The sequence below is a fragment of the Rhinolophus hipposideros genome (assembly GCF_964194185.1).
Source record: "Rhinolophus hipposideros genome assembly, chromosome: 18".
NCBI classification, from domain to species: Eukaryota; Metazoa; Chordata; class Mammalia; order Chiroptera; family Rhinolophidae; genus Rhinolophus; species Rhinolophus hipposideros.
The window spans coordinates 9354050-9374316 of record NC_138064.1 but is presented as its reverse complement, the minus strand read 5'-3'; the positions used below and the strand labels follow the sequence as shown (position 1 = coordinate 9374316).

General features: G+C 41.9%; 1 protein-coding gene across 2 annotated transcripts in view; it reads left to right on the top strand.

Moving 5' to 3' along the window:
• Positions 1 to 7684, top strand: part of BMPER (BMP binding endothelial regulator) — a 220073-nt gene extending 212389 nt beyond the window's left edge. For both annotated transcript variants that reach the window (XM_081079765.1, XM_081079766.1), the window contains one exon: positions 6284 to 7684. In XM_081079765.1, coding sequence (XP_080935891.1) covers positions 6284 to 6465 — 182 coding nt within the window. In that variant the 3' untranslated portion in view covers positions 6466 to 7684. The remainder of the gene's footprint in view (positions 1 to 6283) is intronic.
• Positions 7685 to 20267: the final 12583 nt, after the last annotated feature.

Sequence of the window (20267 nt, the reverse complement as noted above, 5' to 3'; positions counted from 1 at the left end):
GGTTACAGCATCACACGAGTGCTCACAACCTTAGCTCTGACATTAGAAAAGAAGGCAGTTCCTGGCATTGCTAACTCGAGAATGTCTCTGTTGGTAGCGGACAGGTTGGTTGAAAGAAGGGTCACGAAGGATTGTCTTGATGCTGTGTTTTCAGTGTGTGGACATCTCGTTCACTTAGATGAGTGGGTCTCAATCCAGCTGAACACTGGAGTCAGTTTGGGAGTTAAAAAACCAAACAAAACCAGAAACCTATGCCTGGGCCTGTGCCCAGATATCCTGTTTTAATTGGCCTTGTGTATCTTGTAAAATCTCTCAGGTGACTCTGACCTGCAGCCCGACATGAAACCACTGAGTTAATTTGAATGGTTATTTGGGTGGCTTTGGGGAGTAGGATGTCAGGTATTTGGGGGTTCCTCAAGCCTCCTCAAGCTGCCCCTTGGCACAGTCACTAACCTAGTCTGTGTCCTTGAAAAGCACCAGAGCCTTTTTGTCTCCTCTGTCTTCCCGTTGGGATTTGCTCTCTCCTCCTTAAACCCAAGTCCAATTTTTACATCTGAGTTCACCTTCGGCAGCAAGAGTACCTCTCTGTCAGTGCTGACCAAAGCTCAGAGGAATATTGATTTGATACAAATAACTCACATTAAGGTCTGCTTGAGGCTCCTGAAAGGTGAGACTAAATGGCTTCTCTCTTACCTAATGCATCAGTGTGGTGTAGCATAGCACGGGCGATATTTTTGAGGGACGGGGTCCTTTCAGCATATCTTGACTATTCTCTATTCTGAGTCCTCCTTCCCTCAAATCTACCAGAAAATGAATAAACTATATGGAGCCAAGCCCCGTCCATCCATCCTGGTGTAATGTAATGCGCAGTAGAACGTCATTAATTTTATTATCTGCGGTGGGGCTGTGGTAAGGATCGTATTCGATACAGAATATACGAGCTCTCTCTTCCTGGCCCAGAGCTATATTTAGCACCATTTCAAAGTGTACATTGCATTTGAAGATGACATGTTTCACCTCAACATCCTGATTTCAGAGACTGCACTCAGGAGCTAAAATTACTTTTCTAATGGAGAAGGAATATGGCTCCTGAAAGGTTCCGTTTCCCACTTACGGTTAGTGGAGCCATCTGAGTGAAGTACAACTCCGTCAATATGTGGTTGCAGGAGAGCCTTTTACACACACACACACACACACACACACACACACACACACACACAACCATGAACTTCCACAGATTGACAGTTGGTCCAGGAGAAATTTACAGAGACGTGCAGGATCTCTCAGACTCATTTCTGATTCATCTGGAATACTGAAGACTGTGAAAATACCTGTTACTTGATTTTTAGCTCCCCGATCTTTTGACTTATGACAACACTTAAGGCCACTTCATACAGAGAAGAAAAATTTTCCAGTGTAAAAAGCTGGGAAGTTGAATAAATAAGAGGCCAGCCAGACTTGAAAGTCTAAATGAACAAGTGACTTTCCAAGTCTAGGCTGGATTTAACGGTATCATGACAACGGATACAGTATACATGCCCACTGGCTGGACCTCCAGCCTGGCTGTGAGTTACTGAATACAATACAATATGCAAGATCTAGAAAAGTTTAAGAATGATGATGTATATTTATAGTTACTATTTTCTAGGCACCTCCTTGCCCCAAGGACTCCACTAGCATTTTTATTACATTGTATTTTGCTAAATTCACATTGTAAGCTATGTGGTAACATTCTCTTATCCGTGTTTTACTGATAAGGACATTGAGGCTTAGACTATTTAAGAAATTGGCTAAAAGTCACAGAGCTCAAAAAGGAGAAAGTTGGGAATTGAAGCCAGGTCAATTTGCTTTGTGGCCTCTGTTCTTAATGATTATGAGAACACAGACAAGCGAGAGCACTGTGGGAAAATATATTTAACTATGAATATGTATTTATTTGTATACATACGTAAGCATCAACTGATTTATTCAAGCATTTGTTAGATACTTCCAATTTCTGTTCACTTGTTCCTTATGATTGATGTTACTTGGTACCTTCGACCTTGTAACTCTGTTTTGATCCTGCTCTTAGGAGACTTTCTGCCACTTGCCTATAACTGACACTCATTGTCCCTGCAATTTCACTGATACATTGTATAAGTAGAAAAGGTGCTGGGATATTCAGAATGGTGTGTGTCTTTCGGCAGCACCTCAGATATCTGCTGGGTTCTGGGAGCAGTTTCAGCTTGTTTTATTCTGCAAGTTCCAGGTGATATCTAACCCCTTTGCTGCAGCATCTCTGCCTTACTCAAACACCCTGAGCTTTGTCTTGGCTGACTTGGTACCTCCTGTAAAAGTATAAGAGATAAAGTTCAAACTGTGACCTTCAGCCCCCAGTGGGGGGACATGGAGACAGCTGAATTCCAGAGGGCACTTGTTTATTGAACTTATTGAGAAAGCCAACATGTGTTGCTACATAAAGTAACACATAATGCTATTTGTGCATTACCAGTAGCCTCTTGTGTGCCCCCTTTGAGAATAAATACATGCCAACTCGAACCACTTTGGTAATGTCCTGGTTTTGTAGAAAAATCTTAAACCAAATGAATTCTTTTTAAATGCATGTGTGCAGATCAAATCACATTTATGCTTTACAAAATTATCATTTGCCTTTTATAAGTTTGGAAAAAAATTGGATTCACAGAAAGGTGAAACAGTGTCCAAGCCAATGTTAACTTTCTAGGTTTGTCTAAAAGTGCCAATTTGAAGGCAAACTCAATCATGTCCCTCCCCCAGTTCAGACCCTTCCAAAACTCCCCTTTGCCAAGGCTTGCAACCTGTTTCTACTTCTCTGCCTTTGTCTCCTACTCTCCCTCCTCAAATGTCAGACTTCCTTCCATCAAGCAAAGGACCCGCCCTTCCCTGGTTGAACACCAGATGCTTGTTGTTGCCGCCACGCCTGCCTGCCTTTGCTCTTACTTTTCTCTCTGCTTGTTCTCTCTTCCTGCCATTGTCTGTCTGACAATTTTGACTCGCCGTTTAAGACTTAAGTGGGATCAGTTCTCTGAAGTCTTCCTTGATCCCTCCCCCCAAAAAGTTGAGTTGATGTCACTCTCTTACTCTTCCACGGTACTTTGCTTTCTTTATCTTATATGATACATCTTACATCTTATGAAGAATCTGTTTATGTGTCATCTTCACCTGTCTGGTTGTAAGCCCAGGATCCTCTAACTGGAGGTCAGAAATGACATCAGGTTCACATTTGATTCCTTGGCCTAAGAGGATGTCGTCTACACTGCAGATACTTAGTGGATGTTTATTGATTTAATTTGAATTGAAACGGAGATGGTAATTATACGATGTAAGATCTTTTCTTCCCCTAGCAGTTCTTAATTTTCTACATTCTACTTTCTACCTATAGATTGAGGGAAATATCAGTGTTTGATAGTCAAAGGTAAGATGTCACAGAAGAGCATTAGTAAGTTAAGTGGTAGAGAGAGAAAAAAAGAATTGAGAGGTCAGAGAGAGGAAAAGACACCAGGGAGTTCTTATCTATAAGAAAATGAGGGGAAAGGAAAGAACACTGGTGGGAAGGAGGAAATGCTGCAGAGTTTTCATACTAACGGGATCTTTGCAAATTGGAAGGGGAGCAAAGTAGATATCTGGAGGGTAAAGCGAGTTGAAAGAGATGTTCTGGAAGCAGCAGAGTGGAAAATGAACTCAAGGCCAGCCAAATGTAATCCACACTGGGAACTGGGATGATGGATTGAATGTCATTAAGATTAAATCATCATCCAACAAACACAGACATTTATGAAGCTTCTCCTCTGTGCTTGGCCCTGTGCCAGAACCTTGGGTCATAGAAACAAGGATTTTGCCCCCAAGAGCCCAGGTCTCGGTGGTTCACTGTCTTCAACCAGGAGTGCTTGCATAGTGACACCTGGAGTTTTTAAAATCTACAGCTACCTGGGCCCCACTACAGACTCAGAGCGAAAGTCTTTAGGGAATGAGGCTTAGGAATACATATCTTTTTAAAAAGACACTCAGAGATGCTCACGAGCATCTCTGATTAAGAACTACAGCTGCACTCGAATTGTGGGATTAAAACAAATAAACAAATAACAATAATATTAAAAGTGCTGTGGAATGCAGATGAGGGAAGGTATCCTAGGGGAGATCCAGTAAGCTACTTGAAGGAGGTCAGTTTGAATTAAGACTTGGAAAATGAGGAGACTGGAAAGAGAATCAGAACTGACGATAATATATTTCGGATCTCTCTGGAAATTGGAGATTAAACTGTGGTAACTGCTGTGTGTGTGTGTGTGTGTGTGTGTGTGTGTGTGTGTGTGTGTGTGAGAGAGAGAGAGAGAGAGAGAGAGAGAGAGAGAGAGAGAGAGAGAGAGAGAGCAATGTAGAGGGAAGAGAGAAGAGTCTTGGAGGTAATTTGAACACTTAGTGCCAGCGAGTAGGTAAAGAAGCTCAAGAGAGGTGTTCTCAAGGTGTTAGCGGAAGCACCTGGAGAGTTCAGTGTCATAAGATAAAACGACAAAAAGACCAAGTATTTTGTGGAGAGACCATGGAATAATGAGGATTGCCAGTATGTCAGCAGATATAGTCATTGTTGAAAATTTTGGTGGGAACTGCTCCAGTAAAGTGCTAACTGAGGAAGACAGGTCCCCAAGGTCCCTAGTAGCCTAAGGGGTAGAATTAACTGATGAAAAGCTGAAACAACTTCATAAAGTTCCATTGTGGAGGTAACATTAGGGCATGCAACCTTAAAGGGTAGTAAGTAACTTTTTGACTTATTTAGTCTATCAGTCAGGATCAAGGCATGAAACAAATGGCACACTCAAATTCACTAACATAGGTATGTTTCATAGTTTAAAAGGGACAAATAGGGTGTAGGGAAATAACCAGGAAAAGTCCAGTGCCCTGGAAATGAACTGAATCCATACAGAAAAATGATCATCAGAGAGCCAAATATTATGAAGTTGGTTCCACTTAGATATTTCTCAAAACTCTATGTTTTATATGGCTCGTTTTCTAATAACATGCGAGAACTTGTGAGAGATCACTGACTGCTCTCTGGAGTGGGCACCTCTGGTCTCGGTTGTTTTTAAACTAACGTAGTGGGTATTTGAGGAGCCTTCATAGAATTTACTTTTATGGTTCTTACTGTTCGTTGGACATGGTCAAACATACATGCTCTGTGGTCATTGTAAATATGTTATTTAAAATTCTCAAAGTAAGGCTCACTTGCTTGAAAACCAGTTCTGTTTTTCCATTTTACAATTACGTGATTCTTCCCCAGGTGTTATTCTGCATATGGCATGACCAACAATAGAGCCATTTAAATTGATAATCTTCCACTGTCGTTCATTTTGTTTGGAGCACTTCAGGTGAAGTTTGGATTGTCACCGGTGTTCTCGCAGAGTCCCTCCTCTAAATTCCTAGTGCCAACAACATTCTTGCTCATGAAAATGAGGGTTGGTCTGTTTGACTATCACTGGAAAGAACTTAGATGGGAAAGTCTGTGTGTCATAAAACGTCCAGAATATTCATTGTATTTGTTTAGACAAATTTATTCATGCATTTTCAGGAACTCTCAGAATATTGACAAACTCAGGTTAGCTCGAAGTTAACAAATATAGCAAATTGATTTGTCTACATCATCATTTTTAGGTTCTCTGGCTCAGCCAGCCACCTATTTTCCTCTCCCCGGTCACACATCTGATTTTGTCTGTTTGGCTTTACTCTTGCCCTAACTTGCCTCAATTTGATTAATTCAACACAGAAACCCTGCCATTAAAATATGTAACACGTTTCCAATATCTTTGGTAGGCATTTTTTTTTTCTGGACGTGTAATTCTGTCTATTTGAATATTGGTAAGGTTGCACAAAATATTCCTATTCATCACAGCTCAGTGGCTTGAAGGACTCTTTGGCGTTAATTTTGCATACTATTATAAACAACTAAATACCCTGATAGATTTTCTTGTAGCTTTACTAATTTACAGTTTGTCTTATCTGGGAATAAAAAGCTTTTCATTTGATTTTCTTTTGAAGTTCATTGACCCAGAAGATGGACCTTTGATGTTTTTTTTAAGGTGCAGGCGATTCTCAGCATGTTTGAGGAATGGTGGGTATTTGGGATTCCTTTGTTAAAATGCAAAAGTGAACCCATGCTGGGGAAAAGCCTATGCAGTGAGTGATGAGAGCCTGTGGAATGGCGTCAGGCTGAGGGCGAATTCCTGAGGCCATTTCTTTCCATCTCACCTGTGTCGCCTTTTTTCTTTCTTTCCAGCCACCCAGTGTAAGCATGGTGCTGTGTATGATACCTGTGGTCCAGGATGTACCAAGACCTGTGACAACTGGAATGAGATTGGTCCATGCAATAAGCCGTGTGTTGCAGGTTGTCATTGTCCAGCGAACTTGGTCCTCCACAAGGGAAGGTGCATCAAGCCAGTCCTTTGTCCTCAGCGGTGACCTTTGTCTAGCAGCGTAAGACTTTGAAACCTGGTGTCCCTGACACTGAAGTGGAAGAGCCAATGAAGGACTGCGGTAGTTGTGTGCTGATTCAGCAAACACACACACACACACACACACAGAGTATATATGTGTACATATATAGATATATAGATATATTCAGAAACATTTCATCATTTATATAAACTATAGGTGGATTATTATGTGTATATTTTTTGCTATAAGACATGTATTGTTTGTAGAATCCTAATCTGTAAGCCATTGGATAGATTGTATAAATAAACCAGGTGTTTTTAATTTAATAAGGCAGCATGCAGACATATCAGATGGCTTTAACATCACATACATTTGTCATTTTTTAAGGAAGTTTTCTAAAGAACCTAAATTGCCTGCCTGCGTTAGTTTTAGCTTTGAATTGGGATTTGCAGTTGAGTGAGAAATGTGTTTCTCTGGAGAAGGGCAAATTTATCTAGGGTGTTTCATGATTCCAAAGAAAGGAATGTATGCTTGAGAGAGATGGTTGCTGATTGGTGACAGACCCTAATGAGCATGTAAAACAAGGCATAGGTTGTTGGACTTTATTGGGTCAGGGTCTGATATTATTTCCAAAACTGGTTGGCTAGTGGCCAAGAAATATATATTTGTCCCTAGAGCATAACCAAAGAATCAAATGATTTCTTGCCATCTTTGCATATTCCTTGAATTTCCTAATTATATATGTGTTTATGATGGATGTGTCTACTTACACACCACACACTGAGATTAAGGAGTGTCTGAGTGACATGTTAGTTTTATTGAGCATGAGGAGATATTTGGAGAAACTGTTGCACAACATATAAAAACATCCATTTCTCTGAAGCTCAGAGCAATTTAGGATGGGCAAATCTGATGAGATGATGTGAGCCATTTACATTCTGTGACTATTCCATGTATAAAACAAAAGCCTTTAATTATTTCTAGAGGATTCCTAGTGCAACGCTATTTGACTGTTACTCTGTCATAATTATTAGAAAGAAAGCCTTTACTGACCAGTCAATTTAACATCAGTCCAAATGGTCTATATACTTGCTCTAATGTCCTGATAGGTTACTATTAGTCACCATGTGATTTTCTTGACTTTTATTTTCAGCTGAACAAGTGAAAATGTCAACAAAACAAAACCCACTGATGTCTAAAAATAAAATGTTCTGCATTGTAGTAAATAAAAAGCTTACGATTTAAAACAATGCATTTTCTATTTCAAGATGCGCTGTATTGTACTTTATAAATAAGCTATGCCAACTTCCGGCTCATCAAGTTTTGACAGCTCTATTTAGATATATTTTGTATACCCTACAATACTTTATTTTGATGAAGAGTTTTATTATTAATAATAGACAATAGCAGACTCCCAAATTTTTGACAGTCAGCATATTGTCATTGCTTTTTAAGGCATTTGTGTTCCTTTAACATATACTCATGACAGCTAAAAGATGAATTTTCATTTTTTACTGGGACATCTCTAGTTGTGTAAATGAACTGTATAGGTGCACAGTGTAATAGTGACTGGCTGGGAAACCAGGGAGTGTGGTGGTTATTGCTGCGCTCAGGTCTTAAACACCTCAGTATCCGGGACCCGAGGCAGCCAGGTCACTGCCTCAGTGCTGCCCTTGGAAAAAAAGCTTTAATTTAGGAGACGGTCCCAGGTGTACTTGGTGGCCTTGTTCACACTGTTTAAGCATTTGGGGCCACACTTTTACTTATCCGTAACACAAAGGGGTAGTGTATGGACAAGAATAAGAATCAGAAGACTAGACACCCTGCTGCTAGTGAGATTACTTGCACAGTATACTGAGACATAGTTTGCAAACACTTTCACACTTGCAATCTCATTTATGCCCCGCACTGTACTGAAAGGGCAAATCAGTTGACATTTCCTGATTGGTTTCTTCTTTTTTTTCTTGTTTGATATTTAATATTATTTTATATTAATTTCAGGTGTACAGCACAATAGTTAGACATTTATGTAATTTAAGAAGTGATCCCCTAACTAGTCTAATACCCACCTGGCACTATACCTGGTTGTTACCATATTATTGACTATATTCCCTATGCTCTACTTTATATCCCATTGACCATTTTGTAACTTCCAATTTGTATTTTTTAATCCCTTCACTTTTTCACCCTGCCCCCAATCCCCCTCCCATCTATCACTCTGATAGATTTAGTGCCCATCTGACACTATACATAGTTATTACTATATTATTGACTATATTCCTTATGCTATACCCTTTACCCCCATGACTAGTGTGTAACAACCAATTTGTACTTCTTAATCCCTTCCCCTCTTTCACCTACACCCCAACCCCACAACCATCTGGCAACCATCAAAATGTTCTCTGTATCTAAGAGTCTGTTTCTGTTTTGTTTGTTTATTTTGTTCTTCAGATTTAACTTGTAAGTGAAATCATATGACATTTGTTTTTCACTGTCTGACTTACTACTCAGCACAACACCCTCTAGGTCCATCCATGTTGTCACAGGTGGCAAAGTTTTATTCTTTTTAATGGCTGAGTAATATTCTGTTGTATATACTCACATGTAGCACCTCTTCTTTATCATTCATCCATTCAGGGACACTCAGGTTGCCTTCAAATCTTGGCTAATGTAAATAATACTGCAATGAGGTTACAGGTGCACACATCTCCTTGAAGTAGTGTTTGGATTTCTTCAGATAAATACCCAGAAGTGGGATTACTAGGACCTTCTTTGTCTCTTGTTATAGCCTTTGTTTTACACTCTGTTTTGTCTGATATAAGTATCACTGCCCCCACTCTTTTCTTTCTTTTTTTTTTTTGGTTAGATTTCCATGGAAAAGTGTTTTCCATCCCTTTGCTTTTAGTCTGTGTTGTGTCTTTTGATCTGAAGTGATTCATTTGCAGGCAGCATATGTAAGGGTCTTGTTTTCTTATCCATTCAGCCACCCTGTCTTTGAATTGGAGTATTTAATCCATTTACATTTAATGTAGTTGTTGATACATATGTAGTTATTGCCATTTTCTTATTCATATTTTTTTATTTTGTTGTTGTTGTTGTTGTTGTTGTTAAGTTCCTCTAAGATTACTTGTAATATTGGTTTTGTGGTGATGAACTCCTTTAGTTTTTTGTTGTCTGGGAAGCTCTTTATCTGTCCTTCAATTCTAAATCATAGCTTTACTGGTGGATTAATCTTGGTTGTAGGTCCATGCTTTTCATCACTTTGAATATTTCCTGACAATCCGTTCTGGGATGCAAAGTTTCTGTTGCAAAATCAGCTGATAGTCTTATGGGTAACTAACTGCATTTCTCTTGCTGCTTTTAAGATTTCCTCTTTGTATTTAACCTTTGACATTTTAATTACGATGTGTCTTGGTGTTGGCCTCTTTGGGTCTATCTTGTTCGGGACTCTCAATGCTTCCTGGGTTTGTATGTCCATTTCCTTCACCAGGTTAGGGAAGTTTTCTGCCGTTATTGCTTCAAATAGGTTTTCAATTCCTTGCTCTTTCTCTTCTCCTTCTGGTACCCCTATGATGTAAATGTTGGCATGCTTGATGTTGTCCCAGAGGCCCTTTAAACTATCCTCACGTTATTGGATTCTTTATTCTTTTTGCTATTCTGTTTGGGTGTTTGCTGCTACTTTATCTTCTGAAATGCTGATTCTGTTCTCTGCTTCATCTAATCTGTTGATTCCCTCTAATGTATTATTCATTTCAGTTATTTTATTTTTTATTTCTGACTGGTTCTCTTTTATTTTTTCTATCTCCATTTTTATGTTTCCTATTCTCTTTGTTGAATTTCTCCCTGAGATCATTGAGTATCCTTATAATCAGCGTTTTGAACTCTGCTTCTGGTAGATTGCTTGTGTCCATGATGTTAGTTCTTTTTTTGGAGCTTTGTTCTATTCTCTTTTGAGGGGATATGTTTCTTTGTCTCATCATTTTGGCTGCCTCTCTGTGTTTGTTTCTACGTATTAGGTAGGGCTGCTATACCTCCCTGTCTTAGTAGAGTGTCCTTATGTAGTAGGTGTCCTGTCGGTCCCAGTGGCACAATCCCCTTGTCACCTGAGCTGCACACTCCAGCTGTGTCTCTTGTTTGGGTTGTGTGTGCCCTCATGTTATAGTTAAGCCTTGGTTACTGTTTGCACATCAATCAGAGGGATTGACTGTCGGGCTTGTTGGTTGTGAGGACTGGCCATTACTATAGTGATGAAGCTATTGTGGATAGGCTGACCCTATGGAGGTAAAGGATTCACTTTAGCAGAGCTCTGGTGCCTGCCCAGTCTGGCCTTTGTGTGTGCCATCCTTGGAGGTGGCTAGGTGATGCTCCAACTCAGTTCAAAGCTGGCCAGTGGGTGAGCCAGCCCCAGGGCCACCTGAGAGGGGACTCACTGCAGGGCAATTTCAGCCAGAGCCTGTGACCTAACTGGAGACACCTGGCATGAGCCACAAAACAATCTGGAGATGGCTGCCGCCCACACTGTGCTTGGAGGTGCCTTGAGAGGCCAAGCCGCGAACCAAGGCCAGCTGCCACTAGTGTCGGGATTAGGGCTGCTCACTCAGAGGTACAGGACATACTGAAGCCAGATGCTGCTTGTCTGGGTTTTGTGAACCTTTGGTAGACTTTAGGAAAGTCTGCAGCATGAGCCAATGCAGGCAGTTTGTAGAAAAAGCCACTGGAAGAGGTTTGTATGTGCCTGAAAGTTGGGTCAGATGGGGTCTCAGAATCACCAGGTAGGGCAAATGAACGTCATTAACCAGGTTGATAGAGATTCATATATGGCTCCCACCTGTGTCTGCATGCTGGGAAAGGGGAGGGCTCAATAAAGAAACAATGGCTTCTGCCAGCTCCTCTGTCTGGGAGAAAACTGCCCTTCCAGCACTCACCCTGCAGCCAGACAACTCAGTTCCTCCCTGAATGTTCTTTTTTCCTTTTGAGTTGCTGCTGCTCCAGCGCTAGAGCTCAGAGCCAGTGATTCCATCGGTAAGTCCGTGTGCCGTCCCTCAAAGGGGAGCTGCCCTCCTCCACAATCTCTGCTGGTTTTCACAACAACAAATTATGGGGACTTCCCTCCCTGGCACTGGAACTCTGGGATGACAGCCTGGTGTGGCACTGAGATCCCTTGCTTCTACAGGGGAGACCTCCACAGCTGAGATATGCCTGCCTAATTTAATGTTCACACACAGGTGTGGGACCAGCCTGTTCCACATCTCTGCCCCTCCTACCAGTCTCAAAGTGGCTTCTTCTGTATGTCTTTAGTAGTAGGGCTTCAGTTTAGCAAGACTTCAGGCGATTCTCATTGACAGTTGTTTTGTAGTTTAGTTATAATTTTGATGGGGTTTTGAGAGAAGGTAAGCACAGTCTTTTGATACTCCACCCTCTTAACCAGAAGCTCCCTGGTTCGTTTCTTTTTGATTCCTTTAGATTATCTTTAAATTCCTTTTCAGTTCACTTTTATCAAAGAGGGATGGATGCAGAAGGGAAACGATGCAAAAGGGGAAATTGTGAGTGGTTATTTATTGGTCATGGCTGCACCCAATAAGGCTAACCAGACTCTGTCTGAACATTTTTAATCATGGATAACCATGGAGGGTGAATGATGAAGGCTCTTCTTCATGAACCAATTCCATAAATTTGGGTGGCTTGGTTATAGTTTTTGTGATGTATCTTCTCCAGGGTTTAGTTTAACCTTTCTTTGTACATTTTTTTTCATTCTTAATCCTAGAAGCAATAGAAGGCAGAGTGGTCAGAGGGTTATTCAGGCCTACTAATCCAAACAGGGATGAGAGAAAGTGGGGAAATCAGCTGAACAGTTGGATTGCATTTTCTGTTTTTGGCCATGGGCTATAGTTGAGCAATGATTTTTGTCTGATGTTTGATCATAATGGAGACTAATCAAGTGTTTCAGTGATAGTGACCTCATTTTATTCACATGAGATATTTTCAATGGGTTCTCAAAGCCAAACTCCTGCAGACTTAGATGACTTGAAATGAAAATGTCCCATTTCTCTCATTAATGTACATAACCTGGTTTAGCAACTTGTGTTGGTTCTGATATATATGTATATATTAAAAATGGGTTAATATTGCTCTATCTACATGTATAGAATGCCTACTTTGATTATGCTATTAACTATGAAGATTGAATCTGATAAGGGACAAACATCGTTGATGAAGAACAAGCACTATTATGATTCTCATTGCACATGATGCTCAGGAAAAGTAAGTTCCTCCCTCTCTTCATGTGAAAATAGGAATGTTTGAAGGTTCTGAACTAGAAAGAAAAATAAATCTTTGACATTGACAACAACACTTACTTGTTAAAAGGGTAGCCCATGTCTCACTAACTCTTCAGGTGATAGTTCTCCCCCTATTAATTTATTGAGTGTTCCTGAGCATCTGACCATCAGCCTGTGATGGGGTACCTCTCGATGAAATGAGAAGGACCCAGAAGGCCTCTTTCCTCACCTTTTGTTGGACATGGATAAACTATGTTGACTGGAAAAAAAGTCTTTCTTATTTTGAAATATTTCAGACATACAAAAAGGGAAAGAGAATTATGTAAACACCCACGAATACATCCACCTAATTAAGAAAAATAACCAGATAAGTAGTCCTTATATTTTTCTTGCATAAATAAAATCAAACCAAGTCTCATGGTTGCAACAGCTGTGTAAGTAGCTTTTCCTTGTTGAGTTTCTGTTCTTTGCTGCTTTTAGTCACATTCATCTGCATCTGACAAGTATCAGGGATGTGCACTGGAAATCTCTTTTTCTTAATTAAAAAAAATTTTAATACTAAATTTCTTATAGATTCGCAGAAAAATAGAGAAGATAGTTCAGCATGCGCTGGAAATCTCTTGATGTGGGAGAAGGAGAGTGCCTGGGGGGACAGGCGCCAAGATATTTCAATTAACTACGTCCTCCAAACATAACCCTCAGGAACAAATTATCTCCGATTCTAAATTCTGACGTACAAGCATTTTCAGATCCCGGGATTTTCATTCTGAAAAATGACACTGTTTAAATGGCCAAGAATGAATAAACAGGGACAAGAAACCAGTGCTGGTAATTATGCCAACCTTAAATTAAGATCCCAGACATTTAGACCTTTAAGGGGACCTTTTGGGCTTTAGAGCCATGTTGCTGTATTAGATTTAATGAACCCAACTGGATGACAAACACTTGCATGAAATCCGTCTTCACTGTGGTTCCCTTTCAGATTCATTTTGAGCAAGCCAGCCTTGAAAAGATTAATGTGGGGCAGAAGGATGGGAAATCTGCATATAGTGATGAGCCTCAAGGGAGAGTTCCAAGTGGGCCTGGCTACACAGGGTGGGTAAGGTGTTCCAGGTAGGGTGTTCCAGGTAGGGTGTTCCAGGTAGGGGAGAACAAAGCACCACGGCAGCCAAGGGCTCTGTCCCTATGGCTGTACCGTAAGCCATGTGGCATGAAGGGAAAGGGTAAAACATGGGGCGTGGAGGGCCTCGTGGTCATGCTAAGAACCCTGGGTTTTATGTTTTAGGGCAGTACTTCCCAAAGTGTTTGATGTAAAAATAGTACATTCAGAAACAACATTTGTCTGAGGACTCGGGTAAATAGACAGGGCTGCTTGAAGCTAGCACATCTGGGGACATCTTCGTTTCCGCCCAACTGCTCCAAGAGTGGAAGGGCTGCCAAGATCCCTGTTACTCATTCCAACACAGGTCCCAGTGGCTGTGGCACTAGATGAGAAGATCTGCTCCAGGGCAGATGTCACTATGGGTCGGTGTTAAGCAATGGGGTCATGTGACCAGAGCATCGTCTCAGTGAGTGGAGAGCTGATGGGATTTTCAGGAGGCCCCTCAGGTAGTCCAGGTGAGACACGATGAGTCCCTAAACTAGGAGGTAGGCGGTTAAAAGGGGAGAACTTTGTGTGACGTATGGGTGGCGGATAGGCAACATTTTGGCTGGAGTGATGGGTGGTGGTGGTGCCAGTCTGTCACATAAGGAATGCTGGCAGGGAAGCAGATTTTCAGAAATTTCTATTGGAAATCAAAGTATTTCCTTTAGGCTATATTTGGTTCAGTTCAACAGATATCCTGAGCATGAGCATTAAGACGTGGTCCTTCTTTAGACAATTACAGTCTGGGATGAATGATTTATAAACCAGAGGAGCACACATAGCTATCTGTGTGTCTCAGGAAGTCCAATTTGGGGGCATGTCAAGGAGGCTTGTCAGGAAAGGTGGCTCCCAAAATGAGCCTTACTAGACTTAATAGGCTCCACCTTTGCAAAGAGGGGTGTGTGTGTGTGTGCGCGCGCGCGCACAGGAATGGTGCAGGCTGGGAGTTTAAGGCACGAGTCACTGCGTATAAGGAGAAAGACAAGCAGACAGTATGGGGGTGTGGAGAAAACAGGTTTTTGTACTGCTGCAGTATAATGAATTCACAGAACGTTTCTGAGCTGTAGCAATGTACCTCACGTGCCCTGAGAGATCTTTGCAAGCATCCCTTGGTTTTTAGCGGGGAAGGCACAAGCAGGGTTTGGGAAAACTTTGGCATTTTGTTATCAGCTCTCTTGGCTTCTTGCACTTGGGTAAGTTTGAATCCCTTGATGTGTCTTCTGAGAACCTATGGAGGGAAGGGGAAAGGAAGAAGCTTCTAATGAGACTGTTCTATCTGACCTCCAGTGTGGTCCTGTACAATGAGGAGGCATCTTTCAGACCCTCTAAACATTGGTTTCTTTAACAAAACTGGTCCAAGGTAAATACATTTAATCACTGCTTTTGTTGACCTGGCTGTGGCCTGATGGCAGGGCTGGGGGATGCTTCTGGTCCAAACAGTTGAACCTACTAGTGTCAGCAGCTCTGGTCACACCTACAGATAAAAGACCTGAGAACAGAGCTCACCCCAACTTCTGATTGGAGCAATTCTGTCATGTTTTAGCCACTTGGTGTCATAAACCAGCTTATGCCTTAAAAATGGACATAAACGACTTCTCTGCTTCCTGCAACTGGAACTTGGCTTACTAAGTAATTCCTCTGAGGGGTGCTTTCAGCACTGAAAGTCGGGGCTTTAGCAAACGTTTGTGGCGATGAAAAAGTTTCACTCTGGCTCCGAAAATGTAAATACCATTAGTTATATTGTCATTTTCACCATGTTCTTGAATGTAATTTAAAGAATCAGATCCCCAGCAGCTCCTTCTGGCTCGGGTGCTTAGACAGGCATGAAGGGGAAGGAAGACAGCAGGAAGCCTGGCTGAGCCCGTCCCACACTGAGCAGGGAGCCTGAGAACGTATGATCTGTTGTGTGCCTGCTGGGTCCCCTGCAGGCTTCCGTGAAGAAGGCTATTCAAAGGATCCTGACCACTTCGTGTGGATTCCCATTGCCTTGTTGAAGACAGTGGGACCAGGGGGACTTGGTCTTCGGAAACGTGCTTGCTCACGTCACTTGTTCTCAGAGCTAACTGGCTATGATCAAAAATTAAAGCAAGGAAGAAGAGAGAAGATGAAAAGCCAGGTTTATCCAAAGCATCTACGAGACCTGCCACTCCTACAATGTCCAGGGGGACATGGGGCAGACCGCTTGGTCACACTGAAGAGCATTCTGCGCTCTGTTTTATGTGGATGACATTTGGGGAATATCTCTTTTCATAGTCAGAGCAGCTCTCCCTGAGCAATTTCATTTCTATGGTGGATCCACACAGCTATCTTAATTCTGTGATTCTCTGACATGCATTGGGGATAATCCTGCCAATGGTCTCTTAATAGGCTAGGCCACCCTACTCAAAGGCCCTAAATTCATCGTAGATTAATTTAGATCCGAACTACTTTTGGTTTGCCTGTGGATAACCCCCCTCACACACACACCCGGAATTCATGGCATGATTGACTTGCCCTTTCTTTGCTTTGTCATTGGCTCAGACCACAGAATAATTGGGCTGCTTTGGTTAAAGGAAATAAAGATGGTGACCAGAGGAGCATCTCACAGGAACTGGAATGTCCAACTGAGCTGGGAGGTGTTTGCAAACCTGGGAGGCATACCTTGACTGTGCCTGAGGGTCTGAGTTGATCCATCAGCTTCTTTTCGTTTGAAAATGGAGAGGCCACCAAGGGCTAAGGAAGGTTTCTTTCATATGAATTCTTTCTGAATGTGTTATTTATTTTCTTTGGCTTTATTTGGGAGGGAAATATCAAGGAACAGTATGGTGTTAACTACCTTTTAATTTTTTGTCTTAAAAAAACTTGGGTAAAATAAAAATTGGTTTTAAATTTGGGGAATTTTATATTTCATTGAATTCAAGTGCTATCTAATTTGTTGAATGCTCAAGTTTTCATATCTAGCTGATTTTAAGTGCATACGAGTATGTTTTGAATGCAATCTTCAAAGTAAAACTTGTTTTCCCTGAAATTGGTTCCATGATTTATTGTTCACATGGCTAACCCATTTGGGCTATTTTTGTGACAGCAAGTGCATGGAAATGTTTGCCTAAATAATGCATATGCATATTATTTTTCTCACGTAACAACATTTATTATCTTTATATCAGTAATGCATGCAACTTCATTTGTTTATGCTCCTCGAGAAGCGTAAGCACAGGATCCTTTTGATGATGAAAGATGAGGTCCAGTAGGAGACAGGGAGAGGTGGTGAGGCAAACAGCAAAGACGCAGCAGATACAACCCTGTGTATCTTCTTTCAGCACCACCCACCAGGGGCTGCAGGAGTCATACAGATGTGGCTTTATCTATGCTGCCTTCAAGTAAACGGATGGAAATAAAATCCAGTCCTGAGAGGCTCATCCTCTGAACTACATGGCCTGGCCCACATTGTCTTCAAGAATGTGCCTTTTATGACACGTAGGAACGGTTCCTCGTGTCTCAAAGCAGCCACCAAACTCCATCAACACTGTGATCTGTCATGCAGATGTCTAGGCTGTTGGGGATAAAGGCCAACTTCCAGATGGACTGACCTTCTCTCATGGCATGAGCTGGCTGGATGCTGGGATTGCATGGCCTGGTCTGACTTGGTGCTTAGATCCTGGGTGTGAGTAGGTGTTTCAGACAGGCCACCGTATGTCATGGGCATGGGTGTGTACATGCCTGCGGAGGCGTTCCTGCCAGATGTCTGGTGAGCCTGTAGCAGTGGCCTCACTCTTTCTTCTCATGCTCCTTCTCTGGGAGAGCAGGGAAAGACTTCCCTCACAGACCGTAGGTTCTCAGCAGTTCTAGCCAAAGATCCCAGCCATTGAGTTAGTGCATGCAGGGCCAACGACAGTTCTTCCACTAGAAGGAACAAATCCCAGTGTAGCTTCTCGAGCTTTTGCACCAGGAATTAAAACAAATTGTCAAGTCAGCTATTAATTTGTGCCACCCTCCCTTCTATGTGTGCTCCCTTCCTTCATCAGTCAGTTTTGTCCCTTTCTTTTATTTCTCTCCTCTTCTCTCTAAATGGAGATGTCCCCTATTTCTCTCTACCATCTTCCTGATTTCCATTCCAAACAGGCCTGCCCTCCTGGTAGCATCTTATGTTCCAGCTCTTTTCCAGGCACTTTATAAAATTGTAGTTGACCTGGTTCCTACTCCCTCAAGAATCAATTTATCAAACATATATTTGAGCTGCTCTGAGATCTATTCATTATCAGCTTTAGGTACCACATTTTCATTTTCTAATCTTGAGTCTTCTGGCATTTAACATTTTTAACCAGTAATCTAGTTCTAATGTAGGCATTTAAGGCCCTGTATCTGATCAGAAGGGAAGCTGTTTAGAGGAAAGGAGGGCGTTCTGTTGTCCCCAGCAATGTAGATGCAATGTAAACACTGATTACATAGACGACTAGTTCTGTCACACGCCCTTTGAAATCATTTTTGAAACATTTTTTTTGGTTGTAGAACATTTTTTTCCATCTTTGGGTAGAATGTCTTTAATTTCCAAGGTCAAAAAGTCATTGAAGAAAGAGGTGTTGTTCAATTTTCTCCTCTCTTGTGTCCTGACCCATAATCTCCTTCTCATGAAGTGTGGCGTCAACTACATCCCTAGAAAACAACGTGAGTGAATGTTGCAAGGCTTTCCCTTTAGAGGGTCCTGGATGGATTTCCAGAACTATGGCATCAAAGAGCAACTCAGTAAAATCAACTTCATTACCTAATCCTATCTTAAAAGTAATATACTTCAAACAGTTTTCTGATCCAATGATAATATATAAAATGTATTTGCCACCCCTAAGCAAGATGGCTTATCTGTCAAGCCCACTCCAAGTGAAGTCTTTCTCTGATTCTGCATGGAAGCGGGCCATGAGCTACTAACAAGGTCTTCACAAGAGGAGACCAGTTTTACCTGCCCTCCTGTACTCACTGATGGGATGGATGACCTGGCTACCCAACATCACCTTTTTATCATCAATACGGACATTCTGAAAAATCACAACGCCCATGCACACACATAGGCACACACAAAGGACAACGGAAATTCACTGTGTAGGAGTCTTTGGGATAGAATTTTGTGTTTCATTAGACCGTTTCTTTGAGAAACAGAAATTCTCAAACATAAATTGCAGAGTGGAAACTTCAGCTTACTATAAATCGGTCTAATTAAACCTTATTGACATTGGTACCCTGGGGAGAATTGTTATGCTTTGCACAAAGGATGACACTGCTGATGTCCACATATAATGCAGGTGAGTCTGATGATTTTATGGGTGAATTTTCCAAATGAGGATAGCAAATGTGCCAAAAAACAGTATCTCTGAAGCACATGGAGATACATAACTGTTCAGTAATTGCAGTGTTCATTTGGGAAACTTAAAAGGAAATGAAAACAAAAGACATGTCCTGTCTTTGTAGGGTCTTGGTAAGGGAGCTTCAGGTTAGGGGTGGGGGTTATCAGAGTTGTCCCTGGGGAGGTAGCTGCTCATCCTTTCTGCATCTCCTAACTGCCTCTCATTGCACTTTTCTCCTATCCTGAAACATCATGGGGCATCTTCATGGACAGAAAAGGCTCCCACCAGACAATGTCCCTGTGCAGAGGTGGCCATGCTGACTTTCTCTGAGAAGCTTTCACTCGAATATGACTGTGAGGACACAGTATCTGCTGGAGCTAGAATGAAATGAGGAGAGCATGGAAGAGCTGTCATTACAATATAGGACATGGCTCTGTTTATTCCTTCCACTGGTCATTGCATCCTAGTCTTTGGGTCCAGGAAAGGAGTCATCCACCAAGGAGACGGTGGGATAAGGAGACTCACTGTATTGGTGGAGTCTGTGAAGGTGGGGGCGCCTGTCACATCCCAACACAGCCGAGTCTCTTCTGAACTCTGTGATCTGGATTCCAGACTCAAGTCATCCAACTGTCTCCTCACCATCTCCTCTCGGAGGTCTAACAGGAAACTCCAACGTTCATCTGTCCTCCCTGAGCTAAACTCTTTCTATCCGCCCTCTCCACTAAATTCTCCCTTCCTTCAGTTCTCCTCATTTCAGTAAATGGAGTAAGATTCTAGTTGCAGAGCCTCCGGCAAGGGCTGGAGAAAGTTTATTTTGAGAAGGAAACCCAGGGAATAATAGTGAGGGACTGGGAAGGGTAAAATGGAAAGAGGGAAATCCCATCCAAGGCAGTTTGATTGAGCTGGTTACTGCTGAGGGCTCCAGCGGGACTCTAAAGAGACGTGCATGCAATCCTTCAGGGTCAAAAGTTACCCATGTGGGGTGACCTTCCTGGATCTTCCAGACTTCCACAGGTACCCGAATGCCCTGGGGCAGAAGGCAAGGGACGCCAAGTGCAGGCAGGGAGGCCAAGGTGCTGCCAGGCTACA